The sequence below is a fragment of the Suillus subalutaceus genome (assembly GCF_016647625.1).
Source record: "Suillus subalutaceus strain FC151 chromosome Unknown DFJ58scaffold_127, whole genome shotgun sequence".
NCBI lineage: Eukaryota > Fungi > Basidiomycota > Agaricomycetes > Boletales > Suillaceae > Suillus > Suillus subalutaceus.
Window position 1 is genome coordinate 36,843 of NW_024540376.1, and position 22,736 is coordinate 59,578.

Consider the following 22,736-nt stretch of genomic DNA (forward strand, 5'->3'; position numbering starts at 1 on the left):
CGAATCCCCTTACCAGTCCCCATATCATTACCCTTGTCCCTCGTCTTTCCCTCCCATTCATTCCGCCAACCACTCGGCCCATCTTCAATCCTCATCATTTTGTTTCGTCGCACCATTATGCCTGGTGGCTTAGAAAGTCAATACATCAGACTTGAAGGTGGGTCGCTCGATATCACCTTTGTATCTGCTGCGTGATCCCCACATTTTTTACAGTCATCAGCGGAAGAAATATTCAAGTTCCCTCCCGGCGCATTCCCGCAGGGATCCACATATCCATTAATGTCGACACCCAGAGACGCTGGAAATCGGCCATCAGTGTCTTATCATCCGACAGATCTGTAGTGTGGGGCGACACTGTGACTTTGTAAAGTTCACGGAGACTTTTCTGATGCGATGCGAGAACTGATTTCAGTATATAGATCATCACATATGACACCTACATTATCAGTGGAGATCTGGGCGTCTTATGAGGTTGGCCGAATGCTAGGCAGTGGAGAGGTCATTTGGAAACTTCAGATGTCATGGGATGAGCTACTCGATCATGGAGATGAACCTTTCAGTGAGTGATTTTCTCCTTCATTCATCCATATATACTAACATCGTGTAGTTTTGTCCTTCCCACCCGTCCGTGGTGTCTACCCTTTCCTCACGCTGAAGTCCGCCGTTGTACATACTTGCGACGATCAGGATGGCACACTGTCTGATGTGAGTGACGCTGGTCTTTACTGTTAGCTTTTGCTGACGGAATGCCAACTGTAGTTCCTTGTAGACTGCGAGATCGCTCGAGACACAGATGCGGGCCACGCACAATTTGCCGCATACATGACGAGCAAGACGGTTTCTCACCTGAGCGATGCAGTGCAGCATTTTCAGTTGGTTCTAGACCAGTGTCCGGTCAGCCATCCTGACCACGCAACAGCCCTCACCAACCTTGCGTATGCGCGCCTTCAGGGGTATATTCGCAAGGATCTTCAAGACATTGATACCACTGCTTCCTTCTTCCGCGAAGCCCTTGCATTGCGTCCGCAGGGCCACCCCGATCATCCATTATCTCTATATAATCTCACCAAAGCGCTGACTTGGCGCCACAAGAAGAAAAAGTACTGCTGCCGACATCCTCGAAGCCGCCAGACTCTATCATGAGCTACTACCTCTCTGTCCAGATGGCACCTACCTTCGAAGCGTCGCGACAGGGACACATGGTGTCGATTATGTGATCGGCGGATGCAACGATCTTCCGATAGACACATCTGATGAAGGCATCCACCTTCGACGTGTCATCCTCGAGCTCTGTCCTCTGGGCCATTATTGCCGTCCAATAGCACTCCACACGCTGTTGCAATCACTCTTCACGCGCTTTACACAATGCGGCAGCATCGATGATCTAGATGAGGGCATAAGACTCGGTCGTGAAGCCATTTCTCTACTTTCCAGGGGACATCCTGACCGTGGTAGCTACTTGAATGACTTGGCCGTCTCACTCAGATATCGCTTCGATCACCAAGGCAAATCTAAAGACCTCAATGAGGCCATCTCTTTGTATGAAGAAGTGCTGCGCTTATACCCTGTTGGGCACGAATCTCGTGATACCTCATTGGACAACCTAGGGGGTGCCCTCGTTACCCGCTTCCACAAACGTGGTGACATTAATGATATAACCAGAGCTATCAGCCTCCGTCGCGAGGCACTGATATTGCGCTCACCTGGGCATCCACATCGTGATACCACGCTTAGCAATCTTGCCCTCGCGCTCAAAACCAGATATAATAAATTGCATGTCAGCGAGGATATTAACGAGGCCATTGATCTGTATCGCGATTCCCTTCGGTTAAAGCGGCATTCCGAGCGCCATAAAACTCTTTACGGTTTGAGCTCAGCGCTCTGCTCTCGGTTCACACAAACTCAGAAGAATGAAGATATCGAAGAAGCCATTACTCTTTGCCAAGAATCGTTGGCGGCTCTGTCTTCACTGCACCCGAGCAGGTATTTCAGCTACATGTGGCTGCAGGAGGCCTATTTATCTCGTTACCGCATTCTACACAATCCCGCTGATTTGTCGCTCGCTATGGAGAACTTCAGACTCACATCGAGACATCCTACTCAAGGATTTCCGGAACGCATCAAGGAGGCTATTAATTGGGCTCGCCAAGCAGAAGTCTATCAACATGAATCTGATCTTGAAGCATACCAAATGTGCTTTGAGCTTTTTGACAGCCATGTGATGACACGATCGTCGATCATCTCACGCCGGAAGGCTGCAACTGCTTTTCGTGGTGCACAATCACTTCCTGTAGATGCAGCCTCATGTGCCATACGTCGTCACAATCTACGACAAGCGGTTGAACTTGTGGAGCAGGCCCGTGGCCAGCAGTGGTCGTTGGCCTCCCGACTCAGGACTCCGCTGGAAGACCTGAAGTCTGCGAGTCCGCAGCTAGCTCAAAAGCTCTTGGTGCTCAACAAGCGCCTATCTGATGCTCAGGGTTCTACAGGCATTGCTGACCCAGCTGGAGCTGATTGGGCAGCAACCGAGTACAGGAAACTTACAAGGCAATGGGAAGCTGCAGTGGCTGAAATCCGTAATCTTCAAGCGTTCTCGCGGTTTATGCTCCCGCCTTCGTACGAAGACTTGCAAGCGGCAGCACGCCAGGGTCCCGTTATCATCCTGATTGCCAGCCAATACTCGTGCAGCGCCATCATTATACCAACGTCAGGAGAGCCTCATCATGTTCCATTGCCGTCTGTCACTCTCGTAGATCTGAATAATCTCAAGGATCGCTTCGCCAGGGCGATACGACATGCATCTGTCATGGGACCAAAGGTGCCGCGGAACGATCTAATAGTCCTCTTGCGGGCAGTATGGGACGAGATCATGCTACCCGTCGTCAATGTCCTCCAGCATGATCTGAAATTAAAATTCCACTCTCGCATCTGGCTGTGTCCAACTGCAGCTTTCACGTCCATTCCTCTCCATGCTGCTCACCCCTTTCAAACACAGGCAGATCGCTCTAAAGAGCCATGCCTGGAGGATCTCTACATTTGCTCTTACACCCCGACACTTTCGGCTCTGGTCAGATCCAGACAGATGATGAAGAAGCGTGTTGCTCCATCCTTTGTGACAATCGGACAGGGCCAACCGGGTGCAGGGAAAGGCAAGGCGCTCTTGGCTGTCGACAGCGAGCTTGAGCTTGTCCGTAAGCTCGTCCCCGCGACCGCGAACCGTACCACTGTTTCTGGCGGCGCAGCCACACGAGCAGGTGCACTCGAAGCTTTGGAACAGAACAGCTGGGTGCATTTGGCTTGTCATGGTAAGCAGGACCCTAAACAGCCTTACAATTCGCATTTTGTCATGAGAGATCAACCTCTGACGCTGCTCGATATCATGGAAAAACATATTCCGCACGCTGAGTTCGCGTTCTTGTCGGCATGCCATACCGCCGTTGGCGATAAGAAGACGCCCGACGAAGTGATTCACCTCGCAGCTGGTCTCCAGTTTTCGGGATTCAAGAGCGTCATTGGCACACTGTGGGAGGTCGACGATGCTGTCGCAAAACACGTTGTCGAAGCGTTCTACGAGAATTTGTTCGCTGATTTGGAGGATGGTGAGGTCATGGACTGTACGAAGGCGGCCTGGGCACTCAACCGTGCTACGCACTCCGTGAAGACGAAAGTGCCGCTTGAGCAGAGGATGGTTTTCATTCATATCGGTGTGTAGTTCATGCTGTATTACTTTCATCTCGTGCGGGTTCACAGGTCCTTTGTATCGCATTCTTTTTCGTCTCCATTTTAAGTTGTAGCAAATACTGAATTAACCTGTTACGTCTGTCACGTATTCATATATGCTATCTTGTTTTCGCGTTCGCTTTCGTTTTTGTCTACTCTCAGAGTCTTCAGCAAATTCATTCGTTGCTCAATGACGTATGTATCCGAATATTAATCTTCACGACATCGTTTATGCGGACTCGACCCGGGCATTCAAGCGCCCATGTTCTTCAACTCTTTCTGCACCACAACCTCATCACCACAAATATCAAAATAAAAGCAGAGTTCATCCACCGACTCACTGAATAGGAGCTTATACCCAATGCTTTTGATGATGAGTATCGAGACCTAAGGGAATGCTAAGGTACACCATTCATCACCTCGTCAGCTCTGGGTCCAGGTTACTTTCTGCCATGAGCGGAAATTTTAGACAACACGCACTGCGTGCATGAACGTATCCCCCAAAAAATCAAATATCAAACATACCACCTGACGTCCAGTTGCCACTGTTGCATCGCAAACCCAAGTATCCGATGGCAGACGCCCTCCCTCTTATGCTCTAGGATTGCGCAAATGCGGACTCGGATGTGGATGACAAACAGATGACGACGGTACAGGGAGCTGTTCCGACTCAGACCCTCCGATTGCCTGCAATTACATTCGACTGCATCATTGTCGCGGTGTCAGTTTAGTCAAAGGGGACTCGATTGCTGGTATGTAGTCAAGCAGCACTTCGACATGATTGCGATGCTGATGTAGCAAGAGTCAAGTACTACGAGATGGTAGTCTTGGAAGCAATGACTGCACGATCTCATATTTGCCGCAAACTGCGGTGGCGCAATTGGACACCCGGTCAGAGGCGCGCATGACAACAGGAGCATTCTGCGAACAGCATCACACCCAGGGCGTCTATCAAATGAGTTGATATCTCGAAGCAGATGATAACGGCGAGTACAACACCTTTGCAACTTATTGTAACAGAAACGACAACCTACGGCAAGTCCACCTCGACCGTGTCCAACATCACCGCCACCTCCAGAATGACAAAAGACGCAGTGCAACCCATGGTTGACTTGCAATCACCACTTCGAGTGGATTCAAGCAAGAAGGCTTTTCACCAAGGCTGCTGCTATGGGGAACCAGAAGGCGTTCGACACTCGAAGTCTCGAGCTGCTGCCAGTAACGTGTTACATGTCCTTCATACAGCGTTGCTCCACGAAACTCGCGTCTTGACCCAAGTGCCACGATGACCAAACCAAATGCAGGAATGGGTCAAGTATGAACAGGGAACCCAATATGACTGGCCAACGACATCCATGACAGACGATCCAAAAAACCAGCAGGCGTTTTACATAAAAAGTACATAAAATATATTTCCCAATCAGATTCAACTCTGCGAAATAGCCTTGATCATCTCCGAACCAATAGCGCTCGCCTCCTCAAACCTACTCTCAAAGAACGACGCAGTCTCCAAAAACCTGCGTTTATACAAATCCAAGCTCCCAAACGACACACACTGGCTCCACCCACGAGCGGCGATAACGAATTCGAGATCGTCTGACCGGTGGGTGACGTCATACACCGCTGAACGAATAGCAGAGTCTAGCCGTTTCGGGGAACGAAAGAGGTACTCTGCGACACCGATCCACATTCTAAATATAGGAGTTGCTGCGAGGTCTAGGTGGTCGAATGGCTGGATCTTGAGGTGGGCCCAGCAGTCGACCATCGCAAGGAGTGCGAGGTGCGAGTTGGATGGGGGCGCGGACGTCCCTGTTGGACTACCGTTTAGCTTGGGGTGTCCACCGATGGTGAACTGATCGAGGACGTCTTCAGTTAAAAATATTGGTGCGCGCTCCGCTTCGACCGTGCCGAAGACTTGTTGGCGTGCCTCGTAAATGCGGGTGCGGAGACCTTCTTCATCTCCTGCAAGCATGAGCTTGAAGAGGGAAGTCGCGGAGGAAGCATATTGGTCGATCTGAATACGCGCGGAGGGGTTGAGAATGGCGAGGCCTGCATAAACATGCCACTTGTTCGCGTAAATGCGGAGCATGATGTTTACTTTGACAGTTTCAATTCCGCCGACGTATTGACCCTGTTCCCAGGGGTAGGAGCGCTGGCTTGCCCAGGCTGTGCCCATGCTGTGTGATGAAAATATGAGTCAGAAGTGAAGTTATGGAAGAGTGACGGGCTCTTGGCTCGTACGTGAGGAAGGCAGCGTGTGTAACCGCTTGTACATTGGCGGTAACGAGGTCGTGGTCTTCGTATGTCAAATATACGAAGCGTGAGCCGAAGCATCGGAAGATGCTTTCGACTAAGTGAAGAGAGGAGTCTGGAGCGCGGTGTTGTATGAGAACCTGTCAAAGATAAGAGAATGAGGATTAGCGATAAGGTAGGAGGAACGGCAATCACCAGGGGCTGTCCCTCTGGGGAAACTGTGGGACCATGGAGAGAATGAAGGGACACGATGTGGACGTCTGGAGGAAGATACTTTTCAAATGCGTCCTTCTCGGGTGCTTTGACTGATGTCTGGCCAGAGACGATTGCGCCGACTTTGGTTGCTATGTACAAGTTCGCACGAAAGACAGATTAGAGAGGAGAAAATGAAGGTATGGGAAGACGCACAAGGGCCATACTGTGAGACGACACGGTCAATGTACTCGGCCTCCACGGAGTACATGATGAAGTCTGAGATTCTAGAAACTGCGTGTCCATCTGGGTAGACTGTTACGCCAGGGACGTCTGCGTATTGGAGTTTCAGGGAGTCAAATTTATCGGGAAGATCACAGACGCTGATTCTAGAGGCCAAATATAACGGTGAGATGAAGAGATGTTGATATAAGGCAAATGATAAGTACTTTTTCCAGCCTGCTTTAGAGAGGTGCTTCGCATACATAGCGCCCATTGCACCCATTCCGATCAAACCGATAGTGGGATGTTCCTCTGCGGGGTCATTGGGGGAGATATTGGTGCGAACCATGATGGGGAGTGTGACTGGGAAGATAGAAGGAAGATTGGGGATTAAATGGGGGCGAGAAGGTGGATACCTGGATACGAATGGCTATGGGAGGCTAAGACCCGAATATGCTAGCGACTGCACTGGGTACTGTACTAGCGCGTTACTAGTATACTTATGTCTCAGACTACTTAGATACGGGCGTGGGAGAGCGTAAGCAACGGTGATCAGTGTACTGGTCATGACCAAGGAGATATAATAACCATGAGGGGAATAGAAGTAGAAGATGGGCAAGTCTGGATGCTTATAAGCGCTCTAACTGCGTTTAAAATATAAAGTCTAAATTTCAAGCTTGTACATGATTGCCAGCAGTACATCGTCGACGTCGAGCATGGTATGTTCATTGCAGTTAACCAATGTCTCAGCCGAGTCTCATACTGAAACCCACGAAGTCCCCATTTATAGCATACTCTGGTTGACGAGTCGACGACTAACTCCCACATTCTTTCATTTTCAATCACGCTCGTTAAGCTTCCTGCTCCTCGTGTAAACCCTCTTTTTACTTCAAAGTTTCTCCAATCAGAAGTAAGTATAGACCGAACTAGACCGATTTTTGCCTCTAATCGCTCATACCGGATCGTCCCTTTCCGTAATCCTAATTCTAGCTTCGACCCTCTCTTGTTGCTCCAGGCGTCTACCTCTCTCTTCCACTTCACATCAAACTGGCCTGTATCATGTGCGTACTCCTTCTACTTCTAGTGCTTAATATTCATAATGTTATCCTGTCCAGGCCTCTCTAACGGTTCCTAGAGATCTTGATCCCTCGACTCCTTCATACAATTCACGATCTGATCGGCAATAACAAGACCAGTACAATGTTCTCCAACTATCCAACCACACGCAAGCGCGCTGTTTCCTATTCTGCAGATCAAGTTGGACGCCATCACGTCCACGAACGCCTTCCCTCATCAATCACATCCTCTCCCAAACCTCGCGAACAAAGTACCTCCCCAAGGTCCGCTTCACGACACCGTTACGTGCCTCACAATACCGTCCCCGATCGCATTCATCCATCTTTCACATCCCCTCACAACCCTAGTGCCCAGTCAAGCCCCCTCACGTCACCGTCCTCCGCACATGGCGGCAGCAGCCGCTTCGCTGACTCACAATCATCATTCACATCCGATTCTGCCAGCGCCAGCGTTGATCCGCGCGGCTCCCGCTCACTATTCGAAGGCAATCGGGTGCCTGCAACGTCACTTTATCCATATTTCGGTACCCCTCCGTCCTCGGCACTAAGCGGTCGCTCCAGATCCATTACTGAATCTGATCTTCTCCCTATGCACGCTGTCACTTGCAAACGTGGGTCCAAATATCTCCCGTCTTCTGCGCGCGCCCGCACCGCGCCCAATTCACCCAGTCCCGCTACCCTGGAGACCCCTGAGTCCCCTGTTGCTATGGGCATCAAGTTTTTCCTCAGCAAACCTGCATTGCCGTCCCCCACTCGCCTATCCCTACATTCAGACGCGGGGGCCTCATCACATCCACGACTCACAACCCCTCGCAAGTCCAGACCCCATCCGCCTGAACTCGATGTCTCGGCATTCCCCTTCGCACCCGGATACGTGCCCCCGGATCTTGCTACGAGCACAAACACTTCACCTTCCTCCAGCGTACCACTCATAAGCCAAGACAACATTTCCTCGGCTGCCAATTCGATGCCTACACAGGGGAAGGGTCAAAGACAGCGGAATGTTCTTCGTAGGAAGCCGTCTGCAAAGGCCAAAGAAAGAATGCAACGGGACATGGAAACAAGACAGAAGGCGACAGCTACCTCGCCCTTGCCTTCTGCGCATGGTTTTGTGTTCCCCCCAAGTCCTGTTGTCCAGCTGTATGACGAATCATCCGTGCAGCCCACGGAAGGATATTCTGAAGATGACCCTCGCTCGCCTTCTCCGACCCCATACTATACCGTCTACGGGACGCAGTCGGATCACAGAATTACTGCGGGAGGGCCGGATGATAACAGAAATTGGTCCTTTCACGCTCATGTCCTTGCCGAACAGCGGGCCCAAACACTCCAGTCCGAGCCGAGCAGAAGTTTTTCGAGAAAGGGAAGTCTCTCGAGAAGAGTGTCCAATAAATGGAAAAAAGCAACAGGGGAAGACATTAAGGGTGGCGAGTCTTTCTTACCTGACCCTGCCGATGACCGATCAAGTCTACAAGAGCACCGTCCTTCTCGCCGTCTCAAAGACCGCGGACAGTCCACAGATGCAGGGCAGTTTGGTAACGACCACATCCGCTCAGCGACCGACCCGCAGAACAAGCCCGAGGGTTCTAAGATTTGGAAGCTCATGAAGCGGATCAGCACGGGCGCGCTTCGCGAGCGCTTCCAGGCTGATACAGCTGCGCCGCCTGTCCCTGCCATTCCAAAAGAGTTGCTCAACACACCCCCTCCCCGGTCCCAGACGGTATACAAAGACGCACAGGCTACGTCACAAAAACCTTACAGCGCATCTATGCCAAAGAATATTGCTGGCTCAGGCCCGCGGCCGAGCATGGCAACGTCTTCGTCTTCCCCTAATTCATCCGAAATGGCTTCGGCAAGTTTCTTTCATATGTCACACTCGAGGGGATCGTCAGTGTCCTCATATGGGGAGGAGACTGTGCCGGGTTATCCCAGTATGGGGGATCGTCATATTGTGCCCCCACGGGAGCTCCACAAGATTTTGGGTAATCACACCAAAGATCAGGGCTCGATGTCGCATTCTGGCAGGCGCAGCTATTCTAGCGGTCGAAGCTATTCCGGGCGAGCTACGCCGACCGCGGAAGGCAAAGCTGATGATCAGCACCAGGAAACCTCGCCACGTACCCACACATCTCCGATCACGCATCCCATTCATTCATTAACCTCTCTCAGAACACACAGGCTTGTCGAGAAGCCGCCTACAGCCGCCCACACTCATTTACTCCCAGATGGAAATACCTCACTTTCTCCACCGCCACGGCCTGCTCGCGGTGCGATACGCTGCAGGTTGTCGGAGAGTGAACCTTCCCCTTCCCAATCCACATTTGCTACTACTGATGGAGAATCAAATTCACGAATATCTCTTCAAGCGCCCAGTACCCTGAGCGAGGCATCCACTGCCAAGATGCGGACATCGTTAAGGTCATCGACTTCCACGTCCAGAGACGCATCGTCCTCGCAACTTCGATCTGCCGTTAATTACCGCGAACTCAATGCTCCCCGCCGTCCGCCTCTCACAGAGCGCGAGAAGGCTGACATTTGGGATGATCTCCTCGAGCGCAGTGCGCAAGCAGGAGGAACACTGCACATTGGTGGTAGTGGCGAACTTGAGTCAGATAATTTACGCTTTTCAGGATACTCTGAGCTTTCATGATACACTTCTACCGATATACCCGACGACAGCATGCACAATGATATGGTTCTAATTTAAAGGAGCTAATTATAATCGGTCTTGAGGTTGTCTAACGTTCTTTGATTCGTAGTAGTAGCAATATCCTGTTCGTGTATTTGTTCAAGTTAAACGATGTTGATCGTCCCAGGTTCCTAGGGAGCCTGATTTCGTGAATGCATGACAACGCGTTGTTGACGGCTATTGACGCGACGAAATGACACGTACGTCAATATGAATGTCACATGGCAGTCCAGAAACTCTCAAGCTGGCAATTGCATTGTTCTCTCAACACCTACCGACAATCTCTGACTCCATCCTAATGGGTTCGACGCTCAGCCATACATCACTCGAATGGGCCGTCGCAGCTGGCATAGCAGGGGCTGCAGCATACAGCTACCTCACATACTCCAACTCCGACACACCTCCAACCAGCAGCAGCAGCACCTCTGAACACCCAACCACAGGCAGAAAAGGCACCAAAAGCAAGAAGAAGAAACAGACACCGAAAAACGCCGGCGTCTCAAAGCCGTCTGAGAAGTTCATCAACACCACCTCCTCCATCACCGCCACTAGTACCACCACCGCCACCACCGCCACCACCGCCACCGCAACGTCTGCGCATGGTAATCCCGTGCCTGAACCTACTGTCGTTCCATTTCCGCATGTTATTCCCGGCGAATTTGATGCCGTTCTCTCCAGCTCGGAGGACCAGAGTGTAAAGGTGAAAACGAACGAGGGAACGAAGAAGAAGAAGACGAAGACGAAGGTCAAGAAGCAGACGGAGAAGCAGAAGGAGAAGCAAAAAGCAACGGGGACACCTCTAGATGATGATGCATCTGAACGCCAGTCATCTTCCCTAGCATCGCAGTCAGGCGGTGATGTTCCCAGAACATACATTGACATGCCTAGCGAGGTGTTTTCTCCAAAAGCGGAACAGGAACTGCGCACGCTGCAAATACGGTCTTCTTCTCCGTCATTTGACACTGATTCCTCGTGGATGCGGATAGACACCCGTCAAAGTGCACGAGGCGCTAAGACCGCTACTGGATCAGACAATCAAATACTTGCGATAACAACGGATATGACGAGCAGTGACGTGGGTCCGTCAACCGGCGACTCTGTATTTGCCGAACGTACGGATGAGGATGGGTATGCTAGTCTAGGCGCAGGCACCCCAGGAGATAAGCGTCGAACGTTGGCAGAACGGATGTTGCCCAGACATAGGAAGACAGCCGTCGATGAGTAAGTCGAATTTCACTTCATTCATCCCCATATGTTCATTGGTCCACTTGTGATGTTATTCGTAAAGCATGCTTGAGCGCCCGGATTATCCTGGTTTAGCGCGTGTGATGCGTGTACAACCCCGGCCCGATGAAGCGCCGGCACCAGGATTTTCCTGGAAAGATTACGAGGATGTGGATGACAGCAGTGGTACTTTAAACGATGCAGATGGTGAGGGTGACGGCGAATGGGGTATTGTGAAGGGCAAGGGTCGCTCAAGTAAATTTTTTCCTATTTTTTTTTTGACTTTATTATGAAATTAACACGGCCCCAGATTTATCACGACCCTCGACCACGCCTTCGCAACTTGTACAACAAGTCCCACAGGCACTGACAAAGAAACAGCGGCAAAATGCGAAAAGAAATCAGATGGTGAAAGATGCTAAAGCTGACGCTGAGACCGAGCGACTGGCGAAACTTGCCGAACATAGGCGTGCTTTGGAGCGTGAAAAGATCATTGATCAATCACGCCGTGGAGGGGGTAAGCAAACTAGCGGTGGCATGCAAGCCACCGTCGATAGCCGGGGGAAGCTAGTATGGGACTAGGATGATTGCACCCTGCACTAGTTTCGGAATACTACATGCGACCACCATGATCTGCGCTAGAGACATTTACTGACATGTTTAGGATAAGCTTAGTAGACTCGTGGTATTGCTACAATACAAATCTCGTAATTGTGTCGTGAAAGATGTTCAGAAAAAACGAGGCTAGTGGGGTATGCGATCGCCAAATTAAAGCGAAAAAGTCATGTCCGGCACACCGGGAATGGAGTCTGTAGAAGGTATTTTTCATACAAGGTTGACGCGTGGTGTGGAGTGTGAGCAGAATGAATACAACTGAATGCCACCAATGATGATCAGAATTAACCTATGAGCCGACGAAATGCCGGAAGAGTCTATCGCTCTACAGGACCTTGCCTTCGGTCTCTGTTATCCCCCCCTTCCCGCCCTACGGAAGGATCACCGTAACGCCTCGATGACGACAAATGGTGCGTCCCTGGCGACATCGACGGGCCTTCCATTGTAATGCTTGCTGAGCTGGACATCGCAGCATGTTCCATAGATTGAGGATGCCGCAAAGAAGTTCCACTGGGTCTTTCCAACTTCTTAGAACCGGGCGCAGACGCTCGCCCAGTATTCTGAACGTCTGCGCGTGGAAGTTTTTTGGCTGGGCATCAGCATTGTAAGGAGATGTGATGGAAGCGAGCGAAAGTGGGGACTGCCTAACAATAGTGGGGGACTTGGCATCCGAGGGATGGCGGAGATGAGATGGGCCCGCACTTTGTGAGACTGATTGGGGGTTTGACGAGGATGAAATGGAAGGCCCGTGACCAATTCCGGACCCCGCGATATGAGGTGAGGAAGAGCCGACATAAGATTGTGATTTTGCCGGGTCTTGGGTGAAAGAAGATGATGGGGAAACATACAATGCTTGTGCCGCGGAGGAATGGGCTGAGTGGTAGGAGGTTACGTTGTCAGATGACGACGCCCCTGGAATATCAGCAGGGATTGAATACATGGGCACGTTGGCAGGGCCGCCTGGTGGGGGGAAAAGGCGCGCGACCACGGATTCAATGTGATCAAGTCTAGCCTTCAGTTCGTCATATTCAGCCTTACTTCTGGCCTTGAGTTCATCATATTCAGCGCGACTGACGTATTTGTCCCTGGACATTTATAAGGGTGGGACTTTCCGTGCAGGAAAGACGCTGCTTACACAGGCTCTAAAGTTCGCCATTGACATTTTGACTGTTCACCACGCCTAGTACATGGCCCACAGGGCTGAGCTCTGTAAATGCGAAGTCAAAACAGCGCGGCGACATGGTCACATTTCAACGGCCGACCTGTCACATTTAATCTTACGCCGTTTGCACTCTGTAGAGATCGCGTCACGTGGATAAAAAGAGTAAGGGAGCAAAGATTATCGATAACGATGAGCGACGGATTTGTAAATGAATAATAAATAAGACTTACCATTACAGCTCAGAGCCTGTCGTCGCCTTTTCTTTTTAGCGGGACCTTGTTGTTCCATCTCACCTTCTGGCTCAGAGTCTATCATTTCTGAACGACCATAGAGGGCATGCTGTGAGGGAGGTTGTTGAATTTCAGAGGAGCCAGAAGGCCCTGCATAAGGACTTGGGAGTGGATAGGTGTATGAAGGAGGGTCAGTAGGGGGCATATGTTGAGCCATTCCGGAAGGAGGAAGATAGGGGTGGAGTTGACGAATAGAAGGCAAGGATTGTTGCTGGTATGGGGCGATAGGACGGGTTTGTGGGGAGTTTGAGGAAGCCATTAAACGTGGAGGGGGATGGTTTCTGCCTGGGTCAGGCTGCCTGTTACTATCCATAGTTGCAAGGAGAGAATCAGTAAAGGGAGGGGCGGAGAAATCAAGATCGACAGGGCATTTAATACGAACCGGAAAGAAGAGGAGAATGATTTTAAAGGTAGTTGCCTGTGACTAAATTGAAGCAGGCCCTGTGGCTGTTCGGTTATATAAGGGGAATTTGGATTAGTGTTTCAGCAACAAAAAAGGACAGTAATAAGAGAAATTTCGGATAGTGACAGAAGCCTAGTCCGGCGGGCCTTGCGCCAATCGATCGGTGTGGTACGGGTTCAATGAATGTTTACGTGCCCCAGCCTGTGATCGCTGAGCTCAGGTTCGTAACTAACAAACTTCAACAAACCTTGAGTTAGAGTCCGCTAGTCTCCGCTATCCTCGCTCGGCTGTTGACCGGCTAACATAAAATCAAAAGACTACACCTTGGCTTAGTCCCGGGACCTTTGAAGATAGCAAGCGTTGACTACAGGCACAAAATTCAGTTCCGGTGATTTGCTAATGACAGTGGAATTAAGCTTTAGTGCATTTTGATTTCGGCATTTCCCGGGTTGTCCGTCTATGTCCGGCTGTCATCCTATCTTCCTATCTAACCACCCGCTGCTAACCACAGCTGTGCTCTTTCTGATAGGTCCATTCTTCGGTCCTATATGAATTCTCGCAGCACGCGCCGCCATGTACCGCTATTTCATGTCCGTAGACCCGCGCTTGCCGGAAAACACGGTCACCCGCCCTCTTCCACCGGATCATACGTATTATGGAAGGTCTTTTATTACTTTTACGCCTGCGCGTCTATCCATAATCCCTTTGGAAACCTCCCATCTCTTATCAGTTCAAACAATCCTCATCATCCTCATCGTCGGGTCACTGCCTCGCGGCTGCCCTTCCTTGACACATGACATGGTTATATCAACAGGTGCGTCATACATGAGGCCAGAGCTTCAATCCTCTTTGGTCATTGATCATCAACCTCAGCCTTGTGAATGGATCATCATTTTGCGCCCATTGATGTATGTTTGGTAACAATCACTCCTCTTAGAGCGTTGCATAATATCCGAATGACGCCCACATTTGTCTCATCTCCATCGTGTGTATCGTAAGTTTAGGACCATCGATACCGCGACCTATTGTTCCTAGTATCATACCAAGCTTTTCCCTCGGATTTCAAAATTTTCCATGTCTTCGAATTCCTGGCTTATTGATTGAATAGCGTACCACTCCGCCTTGCTAATACCTATTTACAGCTGACGTGCGGCCATTCTCATGGTAACTACTTCATCTCCAAACTTTTCCTCCATAACCTGCTGGAACAGAAACTCTCTGTGAGATTTCCTGCCACAGTGGTATTATTATCCGTCGCCATCTTCTCATTTTCCGTGAAAGCCTATCAATTTCAGAGCAGAAGCCACCCGGACAATTTTACGCCGCTAACTCCAGAGCGCCTCTTCCGTAATCTCCGTCAGCATCACTCCCGACGCTAGTAGAATTCCATCAGCATATTATATTATCATAACATCAACGGAGAAAGGTTGCTGCGGTGTCGTGGGGCAAAACCTTCCCCACAATCGTATGTTGTTTGACGTTAGCGACGTAAATACGAAGTAGGAAACACCTAACGCCGCTTTTGCCTGAGCAAAGTGACTGCAGATCGCCCGTCCCTGTTGACATCATATTCTTGACAGCATGTGTGCGAATTCGCTTATGGGGATACTCCAATGAGAAGCCATCCATCCACCTTTTCTATTCGCTCCTTAGCTAGCCTGGATCGATTATTCAAAGTGATGCATGTGCCTTAACGCCGCGAATATAGCAATCAACCCTCCTTGTAAAACTGCACGTTTTCCACAGCCCCTGGGCCCACTAACCTGGTATTAAATCGATGCAAGTGGTTGAGTCTGTGCCAATTCGATGCCAGTGTTGATTGCAATCTCACCTCGTGTAAAGCGCGCAGAAACAGCATGGCATCAAACAGAACTCGGAGAGTTGCCTCGCTACTTTATCTCCTTCACGACCAGCGCAGCTGATTTGCATTCAACTTAGCTCTCCGATCGGCCCGGATGTATTCAATTGTTCTTGCTGTATACTAAGTTGCTATACGGTGATAAACCGTGTACGCACGTTCATCATACCATATCGTCAATCTGACGACGTTCTACGACGTACGCGAGTTTGTTCGCTTGACCCAAGTGGGATCAGCTTATGAAAGACAAAGTTCAAGTTCTCACATTATATTCATAGGTAACGGCTGCACCCTGATCAAAATGAAATGGTATTATCACCTAATCGCAGCAAATAAGTTATCGACGCCACTCCTCGCGTCGTCATTTGGATAAAGTAGATGTCATTAAGACATATGATGCCTCCAAGCATGCGTAAAGAGTTGTCCAGTTCATGCATCCTGTCCCCGGCGATCAGGCGCCGCGGACTGCCTTCATCACAATTCATCCTCCAACCACTCCATGTCCGCAACATGAGTCCGTTTGTTTCAAGTCGCGAACCATCGTCCCTGCAAAAAAGCTCTATATCATGAAGAAAACATGAAGGGTCTATGCGGCATTCAAATAACCGGACTCCCATGAGAAAAATAGAGTTAAGATTTGTATCACCGACCCTGCTAGTCGATACTAGTGCCCCCGTTAATCGAAGTCTGAGCTAGAATGCCACTCAAGTCACTGATCGGTCATTGAAAGGATAGAAAACGACCGTTACTGCCCGACCCTCGGGCTGGGGAATCATCTCAATCCGAGGTAGGTCATTCCGCGGCAGCCATGTAGGCTTCACGGCGTTCTGCTCATGAACGCCACAGCCAGGGTGGGTAACCCCTCTGCAACCTCAAACTACGAAACCTTGGCATGACATGCCTCTGCCGAATCAGCCACCATTCGCTTTGGTTATTTTGATAAAAAAAATTTCGGGTCAACCCACGTTAAATGAACAGTCAGGGAAGCTGACAAAGTTGGTACCGGTTCGTCTCTACTACCGATAACAAGACGAATAAGATAAGCCCTTTTGAGATAGGAATTTTCCATGAAGTTATGCCCGGAGAGAATCCGAGCAATAGAGCAGCCTCATCTGCGATGATTCCGAATCAATGGCGACAGCGGAATCATCCCCGCAGATGGGGAAATCAATACGTTTCCATTTCCGCTCTACAGTTGCACAATATGACGCACAAGTGTAACCGTAAGGTTTGGGCCCAGTGTCCGACGGCGATGTCGGTTGACTTCAAGCTGGGGACATCGATTAAATAATTATACTCGCAGGCAATTGTCGGAAAAAGCTGCGGTAATTACCTGCCAAGTGAGGAGCGTCGAGTGGGCGATCTGCACTTGATCCGGAGAGTGCGCACGCAGTGGGGCGTGGAATTTCATGAGCTTTTGATATTACTGAAGACGGAATAGGGCATCCTGCCCTGTGGGCGATAGAGGACTATTTCTCCGACTCGGAAGCTGCGCCCATGGGTGTATTTAGGCCTTCTTAATCAATGCCATAGCCTGGTGTGCGAATTGGCTCGACCCCACCAGTCCCACCCTGGAAGGAGCTACCCACAGAACTAGTGCCCCTGAACTGCTTGGTATGGTAAAGTGAGTGAATACGCTGCCAATGCTGTATAATGTCTTCCTGAACGCGCAGTCTAACAACCAGACCCACTGTCACCCATATAAAAAAACGGAACTCACTTATAGCAAGAGAGGGCAAATTAATCTACCCTTTAACAATCTCTTGAAGGTTCAAGCCACCTTGGCCGCCAAGATTTCGGCCGGTGTATAAAGAACTATAACAGGTATCTGGTTGGTGTCATGACCAACTGATAAATCAAATAAAGCCCCGAGTCCAAACCTGAAAACGCAGTTCATACGCCACGGTCCAGTCGTGGAGGTGATCACGAGTCTTTCGCAAAAGAATCGAAGGCGTTTGAGCGGGAATTATGCTTGAAGGCGTACACAACCCATTCGGTCACGTCCAGGCTGTTCTGGAGGAAGGGGAGCCTTCCGAATGACAAAATGACAGGACGCCTGATCACTTGATCATGGCCAAGAAAGCACACACAGTACCTTGGCATTCCCGCATAATTAAGACGGGATGATTGTCTTCCGTGTGTATGGTCTGACTACGGGAGGCTAGCATTGCTGTCAGCCGAACTACAAAGTGCACAGTAGTCAGCAGTATTATGATGCGCGCTAGTATTATAGAGCACAACTTGAGACACTCAACACAATTTACTGCCGTAGCAGGAACTATAATATAACGGAGACAAACTTGGCATTGTGCCCAGCATCCAGCAAGTCTTGTGCTCAAATTGTAATTCAAGTGTCGTGGTAAAGCCAACCCTGCATATGTCGCGTGGCAAGACAAGAGAAACAACCTCTCAGATCTTACTATGATACAAGTAAATGTACAACTTACAAAACGCCGCCCAGTACATCCACAATCGAACAGGGATGCTAAGCCTTCCCGATGATCGCATCGTGACAACTCCGTAATAGTTATTCACTTTGCACACTTCTTGAACACGACTAAAACGTTGTCTTCTTGTGAGTGGGATCCGAATAAATGCCTGAAGGATCAACGTCTATAATAAGCAATGAACAAAGCTCGTAATAGAAGCTGGAAGTCCTTGCTGCATCAAATCGAGTAGGTGGAATCCAGTAAGAGTCAGACTGTGATAAAGAAGTAGGAAGTCAAATATCCGAGCAACGATGGTTTCCACTAGTGAGCACCACAGACGGAGCCTCACAGAACCACAGGTGTATGTCTCAACCACGCGCCGCGAGGCCAGACAGGGTGCTGTCACCCGGGCCTGTGACATGATCAAGCGAAAGTCAGCTTGTAAGACCCTGCCAGTGTGGGTTTTTGTATGTTGCTGAAACGACACACATGCCAGTGAATGTAAGTAACAGAACCACAGGTGTGAAGCGTGCCCATTGCATCCATTTTCCATGATCGACTTGATTCAGTTCAAGATACGGACCAGCGGCCAGCGTCATACGGTATGCAACATAAGTAAAGTGAATTTGTGAAGTATGTGCCAGGCGCTGATTAACCGTCCAATCAGTGACAATAAACAAGTGATAAACGGCATGCCCAGCTCCTGCATCCATCCATCTGCTCGACAGTAAAAGTAACGAAGTGGTTACGTCCATCATCCAAACTGTAAGACGCCAACTTCAACATCGAGGTGACTGTGAAGAAAAACCAACAACACAAATTTGCAATATATAGTGATCTGGGAAAGGTGGTCCGTGCGCGGGAACATGAGAGGTATTTAAAGTGTCTCACCTAGATATTTTTCTCTATCGAAAGTTCACCTGGCGGGTTGATATTTGGGTTTCTCCTTGGTTTCAGAACTATTTTTACTGGAGAATCTTGAACCTATACAGCTCAGGGAGAAGGAATCCTTTCACCAAGTTCGTCCTGACATTCCAGAGGTCATTGGCGACCCGTATGGGAGGGAAATCTCTACGTGGCTAGCACTAGTAACTGTTGCACACATCTTTGTATCAATATTATTTATGTCAACACGATATCCAGACATCTATTTGAACTAAATTTACAGAAGACCTATAAGTGGCTAAAGATGATCAGCTGTACACTGAAGAGTCTCCGCGGGTTTGGCCGCATCTTGGTGTTGCATAACAGTTTCATGAGTAAGTATATGATACACGAGACATACGTACTATGTATAATAATAATACTATTACTAGGGGATTTCAGTGTTCGCTGACGAACACAGCTGCCATGCCCATTCCTGAGCCAATACACATGCTGGTGACGAACACTCGCTCGTTACGTTGTTTCGCAATGTTGAGACCAGTAGCAATTTGACGTGCTCCCGCTGTGACGAAGATACATCAAGACATAATTGATACACCAAAGTTACGAGACACGTACTGCATCCGAGTGGGTGTCCGATCGCGATCGCACCTCCATTGATATTCACCTTGTCAAACGACAAGCCAACCTTCTGGATGCTGTACACAGCCTGCGATGCGAATGCCTCGTTTATTTCGTAGAAGTCAACATCGTCCCTGGAGAGTCCCGTTTTCTCCAGAACTTTAGGGATGGCGTACGCTGGACCAACACCCATAATACGCGGTGGCACGCCTACGGCTGCGGAGGCAACGTATTTGCCGACAATGGGAAGACCCAACCGCTTGGCAACAGAGCGGCGAGCAAGGACTACAGCTGCTGCACCGTCAGATACCTGCGAGGCACTTCCTGTATCACGTTTAGATGGCAAAGTTTAAAGGAGTATCACAAAGAACCCACCAGCGTGCGTCGAACCATTCTTCGTAAATGCTGGCTTAAGTTTTGACAAACTCTCTGCGGTGACACCATCACGAATACCATCGTCCATGTCGACGATAATCTCAGAAACCTTTTCAGTCTTCGGATCGGTTATCTTGACCTTCAGAGGGACAATCTCATCCTTGAACTTTCCGGCTTTTTGAGCGGCAGCAGCTTTCTGATAAGACTCAGCTGAAAACTTGTCCTGTACCTCGCGAGAGATGCTGAATTCAGAGGCAACGTTCTCAGAAGTGATACCCATGGGAATCAAACAGTCCTCTGCTTCTTGGTTGGTGAGGACCTCATCTGACCAGCCATCAGGCAAGGATCCAGCGCCATATCCAAATGTCATGGATTCAACTCCAGAACCTAGAGGACTCCTCAGTAACGAATGGTGAGATGCAGAATCGCTGCTTACCAATACCGATGTCGATTTGTCCAGCAATGATTTGGTTTGCAATTTGATTGACAGCTGCAAGACCGGACGAGCATTGACGATTCAAAGTGTTGATTGGAGTTGTGTTTGGAATTCCTGCATGAAGGGCGGCCATGCGAGCAGCACTAGCACCACCGCCGGGAGGTAGGACGTTTCCAACTGCGATGTCCTCAATAAGGACGGGATTGACCTTGGCTCTAGTATAGGCGGCTTTCAAAACGCCTGACAGGATCTCCTCTGGACGAGTATCCTTGAAACCACCTTTCCTGCCCTACAGACAATTGGTAGAGTGAGTCGCACCTCATGTCTGGGTCTCTACTATAACAGTGATGATACCTTGGTAAGAGCAGACCGCACAGCGGCTACAATAACGACGTCGTTATCATTCTTAGCGAGAAGCTTTGCTCTAGCGCTTGAAGATGCCATAGTGTGGTCGAATTGAATGTGGAGGAAGCTTGGGCAACTCACTGATAACAATACCGGCGTTGAGCGCAAGCATGTGTTTAATGTCAGCTGACATAGATCCAACTCTAGCTTAGTCATCCGAGTCCGGGTTACACATTTTACATGTGTTTCTTTTGAACGGTTCTTTTTCACAATAACATGTCTCAATCTTATAATCACCTGCTAGCCATGATCACTAACCGTTGACTGGACAATTTGTAGTATGCCGCCTCAGAACATCTATTAAGTTCTACCTGTCCACGACATATGCCTTTGATCCAGATCCAGATGATCATGGCCAGCCTCGGGCTAGACAGACACGGCATATCCTCGCATCATAGTGTGAGCGTCCTATCCGCACAGATATATAGGCCATGGAGCAGTCGTCGTAACAATTAACTTGAATATGTGTAGATTTGGATGTCGGTCAACATCACATGCATCACATCCGCAGGAACAATCGGTATGTAGCATGAGTTATAGACTTATAGTTGATATTATTTATATGACCGCGATTCAAGAACGGGCTCATCCAAAAAAAAGTTTGTATCAATTTGCCCGAGTATGTCTCACTCTGACTTTTCACTCAATCCATCCACCTCACCCATATGGGATCCGCAGTGCGCCTGCCCGTCCAGGCTATCGGTTATAAGTTATAACGCTCACATCATAAAGCTGACTCACTTTGCGACCAACATTCGGTCACTTCATCAAACTGCGGTCGCGGCATTCCGGTGGCTCATGCTTGACGGCCCTGCAGTCATGAACGCTGGATTTTTTTTAGTTTCCTTGTGACGTATGTCCAGACAGCCGCAGACATCGGAGAAGTATGCTGCGGTCGAAATTGGGAATTCGAAGAAATTTATTAACCTTGTAGAACAAGATAAAGTTTGTCAGGGGTGTGCAGACTCTCCAGCATCAAAAATCGATTACCGCATATGTCAAGGCTTAAGCGCTTACAACCAAACTTTCTATATGCCCTAGACTGTGACTTCACCTCCTTTCATCGCTATCCGTTCCTTTGACTCATCAACAAGCCCGATACTGAAGGATGAGTTCAAGGGCAGTGTCTCTAGTGTGAGATCCGAATTGACATCCATGGCCGGAATTGCTGCAAGCTGATCTTCTACAGGATCGGCTTTTTGGATGCCGATAGTGAATGATTTGTAGTTCCAAGAGGTCTGATTGCTGTCAGGACCAAGGCGCTATGCACACCCGGTTGTCTCAACTTGTCAGGTATCGGGGACCGCCAGGGAGTTGCCTGAGGTTTATCACGGCAAGGCATCCTTATTTGTTCGTATACAGATCCTTACTTGAAATTAGGTTGTTCCCTTTCGTCCTTTTCTGTGTCCGCACACAACATCGTCCGGTGGACGAGCTTGAGTGTTGAGGTGTAGTTTCACAAAAACGTCACCCACGTGTTGGGGAGAAGATCGCCCTTTCGTGACATATTGGGCCCTGACGGCTGGTGGTCAAGTGACTCTTCCTAATCCAGTGAGGTTGCTTAATAGCCAAGTGCGAGCAGTGTACCGTCCGGATATTTTCATAGGAGTGGCGGTGAGGTCTTATCATATCCTTGCGTTGATAGTGATGATGATGATGATGATGCCTAACTTGTTTGAGAGCCCTCTGCAGCACTTTACCTCATCGGTTTATCTGCTCCAGGAGTTAGAATAGGGTATCGGTGTTACCAAGAACCTGGTACACGAGAAATGCTAACTTTCAGCAACAAGATTCTTTACGGGGTGCGTCATTCGGGTGTTCATGCTTGCATTTTCGTGTCTAATTACAATTCATTACCATAGCAATATTGGTCTGTTTATA

At 49.3% G+C, this 22,736-nt stretch overlaps 6 protein-coding genes across 6 annotated transcripts; 3 read left to right on the plus strand and 3 right to left on the minus strand.

Annotated features, from left to right (window-relative positions):
• Positions 1-117: 117 nt before the first annotated feature.
• DFJ58DRAFT_916514 (CHAT domain-containing protein) lies at positions 118-3,713 on the plus strand (the record flags this gene model as incomplete). Its single annotated transcript, XM_041395480.1, has 6 exons — positions 118-157; positions 214-364; positions 420-559; positions 608-705; positions 760-1,021; positions 1,164-3,713. The coding sequence occupies 6 exons, from the start codon at positions 118-120 to the stop codon at positions 3,710-3,712; spliced, it is 3,240 nt and encodes a 1,079-aa protein (XP_041239404.1).
• A 1,334-nt stretch (positions 3,714-5,047) lies between these two features.
• Positions 5,048-7,005, minus strand: DFJ58DRAFT_808759 (uncharacterized protein). Its single transcript, XM_041391315.1, has 5 exons — positions 6,615-7,005; positions 6,382-6,554; positions 6,169-6,317; positions 5,962-6,113; positions 5,048-5,897 (listed from the first exon to the last, which is right to left on the minus strand). Exons 1-5 carry the CDS (start codon positions 6,734-6,736, stop codon positions 5,147-5,149), a joined length of 1,347 nt encoding a protein of 448 aa, XP_041239405.1. The 5' UTR covers positions 6,737-7,005; the 3' UTR covers positions 5,048-5,146.
• A 319-nt stretch (positions 7,006-7,324) lies between these two features.
• DFJ58DRAFT_76279 (uncharacterized protein) lies at positions 7,325-10,157 on the plus strand. The gene is made up of 2 exons (XM_041388570.1): positions 7,325-7,448; positions 7,503-10,157. The coding sequence occupies exon 2, from the start codon at positions 7,588-7,590 to the stop codon at positions 10,111-10,113; it is 2,526 nt and encodes an 841-aa protein (XP_041239406.1). The 5' UTR covers positions 7,325-7,448; positions 7,503-7,587; the 3' UTR covers positions 10,114-10,157.
• A 293-nt stretch (positions 10,158-10,450) lies between these two features.
• DFJ58DRAFT_666642 (uncharacterized protein) lies at positions 10,451-11,958 on the plus strand (the record flags this gene model as incomplete). Its single annotated transcript, XM_041382571.1, has 4 exons — positions 10,451-10,846; positions 10,886-11,373; positions 11,441-11,631; positions 11,687-11,958. The coding sequence occupies 4 exons, from the start codon at positions 10,451-10,453 to the stop codon at positions 11,956-11,958; spliced, it is 1,347 nt and encodes a 448-aa protein (XP_041239407.1).
• Positions 11,959-12,096: 138 nt separating this feature from the next.
• DFJ58DRAFT_808764 (uncharacterized protein) lies at positions 12,097-13,825 on the minus strand. The gene is made up of 4 exons (XM_041391316.1): positions 13,384-13,825; positions 13,254-13,284; positions 13,127-13,198; positions 12,097-13,076 (listed from the first exon to the last, which is right to left on the minus strand). The coding sequence occupies exons 1-4, from the start codon at positions 13,754-13,756 to the stop codon at positions 12,362-12,364; spliced, it is 1,191 nt and encodes a 396-aa protein (XP_041239408.1). The 5' UTR covers positions 13,757-13,825; the 3' UTR covers positions 12,097-12,361.
• Positions 13,826-19,036: 5,211 nt separating this feature from the next.
• DFJ58DRAFT_707964 (acetyl-CoA acetyl transferase) lies at positions 19,037-20,953 on the minus strand. The gene is made up of 5 exons (XM_041383771.1): positions 20,805-20,953; positions 20,451-20,739; positions 20,015-20,401; positions 19,637-19,963; positions 19,037-19,580 (listed from the first exon to the last, which is right to left on the minus strand). Exons 1-5 carry the CDS (start codon positions 20,892-20,894, stop codon positions 19,456-19,458), a joined length of 1,218 nt encoding a protein of 405 aa, XP_041239409.1. The 5' UTR covers positions 20,895-20,953; the 3' UTR covers positions 19,037-19,455.
• Positions 20,954-22,736: the final 1,783 nt, after the last annotated feature.

Coding starts and splice junctions, on each gene's coding strand:
- DFJ58DRAFT_808759 (XM_041391315.1), bottom strand. CDS start 6,736: ATGGTTCGCACCAATATCTCCCCCAATGACCCCGCAGAGGAACATCCC. Junction 6,318..6,381: donor CGTCTCACAGTATGGCCCTT/GTGCGTCTTCCC, acceptor ACTTGTACATAG/CAACCAAAGTCGGCGCAATC. Junction 6,114..6,168: donor CCCCAGAGGGACAGCCCCTG/GTGATTGCCGTT, acceptor TATCTTTGACAG/GTTCTCATACAACACCGCGC.
- DFJ58DRAFT_76279 (XM_041388570.1), top strand. CDS start 7,588: ATGTTCTCCAACTATCCAACCACACGCAAGCGCGCTGTTTCCTATTCT.
- DFJ58DRAFT_808764 (XM_041391316.1), bottom strand. CDS start 13,756: ATGGATAGTAACAGGCAGCCTGACCCAGGCAGAAACCATCCCCCTCCA. Junction 13,199..13,253: donor CGTAAGATTAAATGTGACAG/GTCGGCCGTTGA, acceptor TCGCATTTACAG/AGCTCAGCCCTGTGGGCCAT. Junction 13,077..13,126: donor TGGCGAACTTTAGAGCCTGT/GTAAGCAGCGTC, acceptor ATAAATGTCCAG/GGACAAATACGTCAGTCGCG.
- DFJ58DRAFT_707964 (XM_041383771.1), bottom strand. CDS start 20,894: ATGGCATCTTCAAGCGCTAGAGCAAAGCTTCTCGCTAAGAATGATAAC. Junction 19,964..20,014: donor GAATGGTTCGACGCACGCTG/GTGGGTTCTTTG, acceptor AACGTGATACAG/GAAGTGCCTCGCAGGTATCT. Junction 19,581..19,636: donor CGGACACCCACTCGGATGCA/GTACGTGTCTCG, acceptor TCTTCGTCACAG/CGGGAGCACGTCAAATTGCT.